Source organism: Odocoileus virginianus, chromosome 29, assembly GCF_023699985.2.
Source record: "Odocoileus virginianus isolate 20LAN1187 ecotype Illinois chromosome 29, Ovbor_1.2, whole genome shotgun sequence".
Taxonomy (NCBI): domain Eukaryota; kingdom Metazoa; phylum Chordata; class Mammalia; order Artiodactyla; family Cervidae; genus Odocoileus; species Odocoileus virginianus.
Window position 1 is genome coordinate 2,153,841 of NC_069702.1, and position 10,206 is coordinate 2,164,046.

Genomic DNA, 10,206 nt, shown 5'->3' on the forward strand with positions numbered 1-10,206 from the left:
TTGTTAAACATTGTTATCCATTTTTTTAAAATATATAAGTAAGCTCTCTTTAACAGTTGGAAACTCTACATTTCTTTTTGTGCTTGAATTCTTATTTGTGAACCATGTCCCCCAAAGAATTTTATTCTAATGTAAAATATTTTTATTATGAAAAAGTATTTTTAATTATCCATCCTACTTACCCTGCAACATACGTGTGTAGGTTAATGTATTAAAAATGTAATGACCGTACTATTAAGTATTTAAAATTTTTTTTCTGATTTTGGTATTTTTATATATAAATATAATGCAAATTCTGAAAATAATTTAGTGGAGCTACATTCCTTAGTGTGATGAAAGAGCTTCTGCCCATGTCTTAATTAATGTTTGTATCCATAGACGAATGTTACTATTGTTAGGGGAAAAAAGGCTTTGCCATTATTATATTTCTTTCTTTCTTTATTGTATAGATGTAAGCCCTGACAAATGTTGTTCACATAAAATATGTATATAAGGATTCATGGAATTTTGTTGTGGCTCTGTCATTGTTATTTGAGCACTTTAGGATTTAGTGATATGTCAAAATTATACAATTAACATATCACCAAAAGTTACTTTTAAGGATCCATAAGCTCATGGCTCAGTTTTCTTAAAAGCAAAGAATCACCCAATTGTTACACAGTGTAACAATAAAAGTACCACAAACTGGTAGCCTAGAACAATAGAAGTTTCCTCTGACAGGTCTGGAGGCTTGAGAGAAAATGTGTTCCCTGCCCGTCTTGTGCCTTCTGACTGTTGTTAGCTGTCTGTGGTGTCCCTTGATGCCTCGCTCCAGTCTGTGTCTCTGTCTTCTCCTCTCTGTGTCTGTGTACAAGTGTCCCTGTTCTTAGAAGGGTATCAGTCTTTGGATTAGGGCACAGCCAGATCCAGTATGACCTCATCTTGCCTTGATGATTACATCCAGAAAGACCCTGTTTCCAAAGTTTTCAGTTTTCTGAGTTTCTTGGAATATCAGAAAGACTTTACCAAGACTTACCAGAAGACTACAAATTATATTTAATACTGTTCATGTTAGAGGTACCCTGTTCAACTCAGTATGCTCAGAAAGGGTTAGGAAAACGAAATGCTGTTAATTTTAGTATATCTTTTCCAAAATGTCTTTAAAAATTAATGGAACACCTTTATGTGTACTTTTATATTTATTTTCATGTAAACCTGGAGCTGCAAAGTTCCCCCATTCCATTTATGGAAAATAGCTACCAAATAATTCATGAAATACAGCTCCTATTGACAAGCCAGCCAGCCACATTACACCCAATTTCTGTGGGGGAAAAGTCTGACTTCATTTTTCTTGTCCTGTTAAATGAGTTAATCTGTGTCCCTTGTCTAAGATAAAATAGTCACAGAACTCAAAATAAGGTGCTGCTTCCCCAACACTTTGTTTGGCTTTCCTTCAGAAGGAATTTTTGGTTTAGTTTTTTTTTGCTAGTCAGGGAAAATTCTTAGGACTCCCATCACACTCCTCTACAGTATATCTGAAGTTAGAATGTCTCAAGACACAGGCCAAAATATTCCATTTCTTCATACTTTGTAACAGACGGATATATCCGAGATAAAGGCCTGAAGCCCTGTAAAAACTTTATGGTCCCTGGAATAAAATTGGTCTTACTGACACTGATATTTTAACTTAGATCTTATTGATGCCATGATGGTTTTTATACCCTAAGCCAATAGTGTACTGTAGTAAAATTATTGAAAAGAATGCCTTTCTTTTGTAAAAGATCAGGAGCATGATGGAGAAGAGATTAACTGGAGAAGTGGTGTGATGTTTTACCTGCAGATGTATCATTAGGCACTCCCTGTTTAGGAAGGACTTAGAGATGGCAGTGGCTACTCACTCCAGTATTCTTGCCTGGAGAATCCCATGGAAAGGAACCTGGCAGGCTGCGGTCCATGGGGTCGCAAAGTTGGACACGGCTGAGCAACTGAGCACATAACATGTAGGAAAGAGTAAACCTGGAAGTTCAGGGTACGGAAATTGATTCCCTGAAACTTTGTGCCTTGGAAAGAACTCATCTATTGCTAGCCTAAAGAGGGAATTCAGAATTCCTTTTATGACCCATAAGTCACAAATCCAGTGCACCCTTCTATATTTTAACCCCAATTCTCTCCCAAGCCAATATACTGAATGCTCTGTCTATACTGAACTAGTTGTACATCTGGAAATCCTCAGAAGTTCTAATACCTCCTTCCTTCAAGTTATTCCTATCCTTTACTGCCTCACAAATTTTTACTGATTCTTCAAGGTTCTGCTCACATTTGTCTTGTGTGAGCTCCTCTGAACCTGAAAGAAAGAATTAATTATTCCTTCACATACTCCCTAAGCACCTTATGTATTTTGTTTAAAGCATGTCTTTCTTAGTAAGCCTCTTTCAGGGCATTTACCATTTTTCGTCTCTATTCTCAGCCCTTTGTCCATTTATGCCTGGCACATAATGAATATGTCAGTGAATAAAATGACGTACACATATCAGGGAGGTGGGTGAATACAATAGTCTCTGTGATCTTGAAAACTCTTGGTTGAAACTGTGTTAGCTAGATAGGTTTTGAAATGGTTAAAAATCACCCTTTATCACTATCAAAGCATTAATATGAACATCTTTCTAATTAACATATCCATTGAGGTACCTTCACAATGTAGAGTGAAATATCTTTAACTAAGATAACTTTTTCTTATCAGCTATTTTTATGCATAAGATGCACAGGTACACAGTTTTCCGATTTTGCTTGGTGAGATGAAGCAATATATCAATTCAGGATGTGAGCATATGCCTGATTCAGACAATATTTGTTTTGTTAGATGTGATCATGTAATCATATACTTCTTAATCCACAAAGGTTCTTGAGGATTATCCAGTCTAAATTTTGACTTGTCAGATGAGAGAATGGAAGTATAGAGAAATTAAACCAACAGTAGAGCCATGGTATCTACTGGAAATACGGTTATTACTTAAAATCATTTCTAGTCTTGGAATTAGGTAGTTTAAAAATTCAGTTGCCTCTTGTTTTCCTTATTTTTCTGTACTCGATTTTTTTTTTCTTCTTTTAGAAGTAGTGGGGAATCAGATTAATTCTTTCATTCATTAACTGACATTCTTTGAATCCCTGCTTTGGGCCAGGGACAAAGTTGTGTGCTGAGGATACAGAATTACTCATATACTGTCGTTGCAGATTAAACCATATAATATTGTCACCTTAACTAGGACTGTGGTTGGAAGTTTAAAAGTTTGTGTAAAAAAAGTGCAGAAAGAAACTCAAATTTATTAATCTTTTTTCTCTAATAACTCCTAATAATATGACTTATACACTGTAGGCACCTGGTAAAAGTTTATTGACTAATAAGTGAAGGCATGGTCCATACATATGTTTGTATCTGTGCATGTGTGGTGTATGTTTCTAGTTTGTGTGGTGGGAAATGTGCTGTTAACTTGCGTCCAAAAAGTGCATGAATTCTGTTAAATTCAAGAGCACTACTTTCCAGAAGTTGAATCATTTCTATATGTAGTTAAAATTAATATATTTGAGATAGTACTGTTATCTCTTGAATGTACATGTTCACAAGGTAAGGAACGTAATGCAAAACTTAATAGGAAAGAAGTCTAAAATGAATTGCTTTGCTAGAGCTCGTAAGTTTACTTTCCATGAATAATACAGTGTTTATAAAATATGTTGAGTTTAATTTCAGGCACACCCATGCACAGATTCTAATCAGTTTTTATTGATGCTAAAAAGTGTTAATCGTTAAACTACATTTGATTTTCATGTTGCTAGCTGTAGGGCATCAGGAGTAATGTTTACCTAAATCTGACTAAAAGTTGAAGGCCAGAGAGTGGAAAAGAGGTGGAAGAATTTTGTGTTGTTCTGAATTATCCCAGAAATAGTGTTCTCTGGAAAATCCAAGTGAACTATAAGTAAAGGCTGTTTTTCCTCAAGACTGACATTTTTGCAAATATGGCATGTAGTATGTGTTGTGTTACAAAGTACTGAGTCATTGTTGTGAAAATTACAGACTAGTTTCAACAGGTTTTTTTAGTCTGCTTAATTGTGGGCCAGAGGGAAGGCTGGTCATTCTAGGGTGTTTGAAATGAGCTCTAATGATTTCCAGGCCCAGAAAAACCTTTGTGCTGCAGCTGCTTATCGGAAGAGGGGTCTTTATATTTTGAGTATGAGACCAAATCTTCCACCATCTGTGGGAATGGTTCCATCAGATGGCTTGCTTTCAGAATCTTAAAGGCCTCAAATCTAATAAAAATTGGTGGCAGGGTGAGAGGGAAAGAGGTTACAAATGACAAATTGTGAGATAATTGACCTTAGTTATTTTTATGTAAATTCAGTTGGAATCATTACAAAGAGCTTGGTTTTTTAAAAAGCGTTTCTGTTTGGCTGCACGGGCTCCTCCTCGTGGCGCACGGGCTCTTTGTTGCTGCCACGCGGGCAGTTGCAGCGCGCGGGCCCCTTGTCGCAGTGGCTTCTCTTGGTGTGGAGCACAGGCTTTAGAGCGCTGGGGCTTGGTTGCCCTGTGGCAGGTGAGATTTTCCTGGGCCAGGAATTGAACCCATGTACCTTGCATTGACTGCAAGGTGGATTCTTAATCACTGGACCATCAAGAAAGTCCCAAGAACCTTATTTTTAAAGAGGATAACATTAATGCTAATATTTGTCATGGTAGGTGTGAGTTTATTCTCCTTTTAGAAACTTTATTAGTCAGTTACCTTTACAAAAAGGATTCTGCTTCTGAAAACTTTAGCATTAAATTTAATGAAGGTGATGAGCCTACACATTAGTGGCTGTTTGTTGAGGGCCTCCTCTTGTTCCAGACACACTTTATAAATACTATTGTCAGTTCTGCAACAACCCTGAAAAAGACTGTTGCCGGTTTTACAGGTGAGAAAACTGAGTAGAGAGGTTAAGTTACTTACCCTGGACCATAGCAGAGTCAGGATGCCCCTGGGCCTGTTCTGCCCAGACTGTTCTTGCTACTTCCCACTGCCGGACATAGTGCATTACCTTTCTGGTGGCACACTTCCACTCTCCCAATACCAAGTACATATTTATGATTAGAAAAAAAATTTTCATGTGTGTGTGCATGTGTATACATGTTTATGTATATATGTCTGCATATATGAATACTTTTAAAAATAAAAATGTATCACAGGCAATAATAACTTGGTCAGCAATATGACTTGGCATTAGGTATAGCACTCCTGAATTATCACTTTTGCTAAGAGACCCCTGTTAGGTTGATTGGTTTTTATATGGCTTATACTTCCACCTGATTCTGTTTCTGTTACTGTCTAAGATTCCTTAGCATCTTGATGCTGTGTACAAATTACTAATTTAATAATTGTATTACCCATAAAATTTCTAGAAACCATAGCTATTTAGCACACAGTGTTCCAAGAGATATTTTTATTCATTCTAAAAGAGTTCACTGATATTAGGCTGTAGAGAATGTTGGCTTGTATGCTAAACAAAAAGACTTGAAGGATTAAGAAAAAAACAGAAGTATATCTATTTTCACAAAAGAACCTGAAGAGAGGTCTCAGGAGCTCAAGATGATTACGCTTGTAACACTAGCCATCAGTCCCAGTTTCACTAATACATTTTCTCCAAGATCAGAAAATGGAGATGCAGCTTAATATGGATTTGAAGTTGTTCCCATGGCCCCCTCTCCATCCCACTCCCAGTGACACGCACAGTAATAGTAAGTTATGGGGATGTCAGAATTCAGGTGTACACAGGCGATTTTCAGCCTGCATTTTGTGTGGATGTGTGGAAGTTGCTTTGGTGTCACACTGTTCTTAATGTTTATACTGCTGCTTTAGATGAATATGCTCTTTATGTGATTCAAAAACTTAAGAACCTTATCTGTATTTGAAAGCAAAATATTTTTAATATGTTTTTAGAATTTTAACTGTGTACCTAAGATTTTATAAATATAAGAATTTTGGTCGGAAATCTGAGATACACAAACATGCTTTTAATTCTAAAAAGTAAAATAAAGTGAAAGTCACTCAGTCATGTCTGACTCTTTGCGACCCCACAAACTATATAGTCCATGGAGTTCTCCAGGCCAGACTAGAGTGGGTAGCCGTTCCCTTCTCCAGGGGATCTTCCCAACCCAGGGATTAAACCCAGGTCTCCCTCATTGCAGGCAGTTTCTTTACCAGGTGAGCCACAAGGGAAGCTGCAAATTAAAATTTAAATCATTTTCAGCTCCCATTTTTGAAGAAAAACAGCATTGTTTTTATAAAATTTCTTCCCTGTAACAACTGAAAGCATAGAACACACTTGATCCTTTACTATAACGTGTACTTATTGTATATTTTGTATTAGATCTAGTACTAATTTGGGAGCAGCATTGTTTTCCTCTCCGTTCAGCAGGCAGGTACTTTGCAGGCATGTACCTGTTCTGTTTAAGGAGCTAACATGGGGACTTCTGGACTCAGGCCACCTCTTTTATAGTTTGAAGTCGTTCAGAATCAGCAGTCCAGCTGTCAAGAATACGTGTTTCTGTTCTGTTTCAGCGATGAAGAGCGCTACAGATACAGGGAGTATGCAGAAAGGGGCTATGAGCGCCACAGGGCGAGCCGGGAGAAAGAAGAGCGGCACAGAGAGAGGCGGCACAGGGAGAAGGAGGAGACCAGACACAAGTCCTCCCGCAGGTCTGTCCTTAGGGAGACGCTGGGCCAGTGTGGGGCCAGGGGCGCCGACGCGGCCTCGGGGCAGGAGCGAGCGGTGCCGGCGACCGATCAGCGATCGAGAGTAGCCTGTTAAAATGTTGCTTCTTTTATAGATTTCAGCAAAGACCTCGAAATCTAACAAGAGTATGTTTAATACCCATAAGCCAAAATTAGCATAAAATGAAAAATATATGAAAATTAAACTTATTTTGTTGAGCGGGAGGGAATTTGTCATGAATCAATTTTTAGTAGTAAATAATATTAAACAAAGCAGTGTTCAGTTTAATCAACATTCAGGGCCCTCTAGTCTCAAAAAAAGCATTACATTTTAATGTGTATTATTTGCCTAAAATCAACTCTAGAAAGTATTTCCTGTTATGATTTAGTACTTTAGTTTCTAATTTGTAATTAGTCTTTTAGAACAAAGTATATGGTCCCTACTGGCCCTCTCGGCACAGTGGGCATTGTGTCAGTCTCATAATCTAAAGTATGTGGACCTTAGTGTTCTAGAATAACAACAGTGAAGCTGAGCATTAAATGTAAGTATAATCCCAGCATAGAAGTCACATGAAATGTGATTACTCCCCAAAATGTATTTGAGGAAAAAAGTATTAGGTTATTTAAAACCCATTGCTATACCAATAATTTACATAAAGTGGGTTGATTTGTCACTACTTATGTAGTTAAACATTTTTAAGAAAAATACGCCTTTCTTTTTTTCTTCAGCAACAGTAGACGTCGCCATGAAAGTGAAGAAGGAGACAGTCATAGGAGACACAAGCACAAAAAATCTAAAAGAAGCAAAGAAGGAAAAGAAGCTGGCAGTGAGCCTGCCCCTGAACAGGAGAGCACCGAAGCTACACCTGCAGAATAGGCGTGGTCATGGCCTTTTGTGTATAGTAGTGCCAGAAGTAGATACTGTAAATCTTGTTATTTTTCTGGATAATGTTTAAGAAACTTGCCTTTCATCTTGTTCTGTTAGTATGAAAAGTTAATTTTCTCTTCCAAAATAAAAGAGTGAATTTTTCATGTTAAGTTAAGATTTTTGTCTTGTAATGTTTAAAAAATAAAAAGGCAGTAATGACTTTGTATGGAAGAAAGTAATGTGAATGAGTTACTCAGCAGAGAATTTAAACAGCTGTGTTTAGCTGTGTACATACACAGTATCTGATAAAAGTCAAGGTTCCCTCTTGGCCAGTTTTCTTTCTTTCTTTTTTTAACAGCTCAAGCAGGCAAGATTTATAGGGCAAACAGGACACTTTTGGGGCAAGAGAGTGGGCCAGCCCCCACAGAAGAGGTCTTGGCCAGTTTTCTTGACTTAATCAAATACCAGTCTCTTACGAGGTTGCACTGCAAAAGGCATCAAAAGGTACCTCTGCATATTGAGATTAAAACTAGTCTTTTCTCATCACTGCTATGGCACTGTGGTTTTGCATATTAAAGAACTCATATACAGTTTTGATATCATAGCTTTTTTATAGCAGGTTTTCAGTGTTCTAAATTTGGGTTCATGGTGAAACTAAATGGGGAATTTTTATATCCACAGTAATAAAATCTAATGGCATTTGGGTTGCCTCTAAAATAACTTGTAGTTTCTAGAGAGCAGGCACATGGACACATACTCATCACTGTGACAAAAATTTGAATTGCCTCACGGCCATCTTCTATGAGCCAAACCAGGGTCAAGGTGGTTTGGCCTTTTCTTGATGCTTTTTCAAGGCTTATTGGTTGAGCAGCATGTCAGATTTTTACAGTTACTAGCTATATTGTGAATGAAAATAAATGACAAGAGCTTTAGTCATTTTCTGTAACATAGAAGAAAATACAAGTTTACAAAATTCTGTGAGCGTTTTTAGGGATAATCCATAGGAGGTGTTTGTCGGTAAAGGTAACAACATGGTTTTAAAAGAATGAATTACTAGGAACTTTTAAATAGTGATGATAGAAATGAACTTAGTATCACATACTAAAGGACAGCTATATAATTTTTGAAAAATATTTATTTCTCATTTGATAAACACTTTTCAGCAGTGCACTTTTATAATCCTCTGTGTGGAAATTGTTTTTAAAATGCCCATAATGAATGCTTTACAGACCTCAGCACATACCAAATTTTAATTAAACTATGATTTGAATTCAGTGGGAGCATACAAACCATGTCAGCTGTTGAAGAGCTTTATAGTGAATGGAAACTTTAATCTTAAAGCTGTGGAGTAAGTTTTGAGAATTACATTTTCTGAGGTGTAATTGACTTTCATTAGATTCTACTTTTCCTGATGTTAAAGTTTAATATTTTTACAGTGTAGCCTTCAAATTAAAAAAAAATTGACAAGATAAATACATTGTTTGAATTTAGCTTACTTGTGATTTCCTATTTTTCTATAACCCGTCATTCATTCTATAAAAAAGTGCCAGGCCAGGAAGCAATGGTGAGCGTAATTTTTCCTTTAAGTTCTTTTAGCATCCTTGCCAAGCAAGCATGTATCATTCCTGTTGTACTTCTACCATTGACAGCCAGAAGAATATCACCACATCTATAAAGTAAATAAATAAACAAGGTATATGGTTAACATTTTGAGCCATAGCTGAAATTAATGCAATTTTTATGGTGGTCCTAGTTTTTGCTACGCTTGTCAGTTTTGATTATATTACTTCTAATTAAGATTCTCCCCATACCTAACACTTAAATTCTATCAAATTTTGTTTTTCAGCTTGTTTTAGAAAGAATTCTAAAAGTATCAGAAGTTGCTGTATGGGATCAAGAATAACTTAATTTTGGATTACTTGAGAATAGAATGCTACATAAATGTTTCAAATTTATGACCAATAAAAAAAGGCATAATAAATACATGCCTTATTTCAAATGGGGCCAAGCTTTTGCACATAAAAAACACAATCTTTGAATAGACGTTTTTTGTTAAACAGTCATTATTATTACCTAATTCTTCCATCATTGTATGCTGGTGTTCCTTCAACAATGGATTTGATAAAAAAAGGTTTGTTTCCATTGTATTCTTCATATCCTCCTACGATGCAGAAGCCTAGACTTCCAGCTGTATTTCTTCGTAATATAATATCTTTACAGTTATACAGGTACCTGAAATAGAACAAAATCAATGTAAATGCACAGTTAATTTGAACTCCTAGTAATTACTGTGGTTCATCTCCCATTCCCTTTATTGGCATTATTAGGCTTAATAGCACAGGATGGGTCTCACTCAAAATTGTCATAGCCCAGTAACCTTTGTGGTAAAAAAGCTGGCTTTTTCTAATTGAACTTATCTTTTCTAAACACCCTTTAAAAAATGAGGCCATCTATTTATTACATTCTGTTTATATGTCTACTAGGAAAGATTCATTTTTCACTTGAAGATTTAACCCCTCAATTTATATTAAAAAGTTAGTTATGCCTAAATCTTTACTGATGAACCACATTCAAGCATGCTTACAGTACCATATTTTTATTATAGATATAATTTTTAAT

The 10,206-nt window shown here is 36.2% G+C and overlaps 2 protein-coding genes across 20 annotated transcripts in view; one reads left to right on the forward strand and one right to left on the reverse strand.

Annotated features, from left to right (window-relative positions):
* Window positions 1-7,762, forward strand: part of FIP1L1 (factor interacting with PAPOLA and CPSF1) — a 65,607-nt gene extending 57,845 nt beyond the window's left edge. For all 16 annotated transcript variants that reach the window (XM_070458051.1, XM_070458053.1, XM_020911320.2 and 13 more), the window contains 2 exons: window positions 6,567-6,704; window positions 7,449-7,762. In XM_070458051.1, coding sequence (XP_070314152.1) covers window positions 6,567-6,704; window positions 7,449-7,675 — 365 coding nt within the window. In that variant the 3' untranslated portion in view covers window positions 7,676-7,762. The remainder of the gene's footprint in view (window positions 1-6,566; window positions 6,705-7,448) is intronic.
* Window positions 7,763-8,704: 942 nt separating this feature from the next.
* The window catches only part of LNX1 (ligand of numb-protein X 1), a 194,577-nt gene continuing 193,075 nt past the window's right edge, over window positions 8,705-10,206 (reverse strand). For all 4 annotated transcript variants that reach the window (XM_070458046.1, XM_020911316.2, XM_070458047.1 and 1 more), the window contains 2 exons: window positions 9,661-9,819; window positions 8,705-9,256 (listed from right to left, as the gene is read on the reverse strand). In XM_070458046.1, coding sequence (XP_070314147.1) covers window positions 9,121-9,256; window positions 9,661-9,819 — 295 coding nt within the window. In that variant the 3' untranslated portion in view covers window positions 8,705-9,120. The remainder of the gene's footprint in view (window positions 9,257-9,660; window positions 9,820-10,206) is intronic.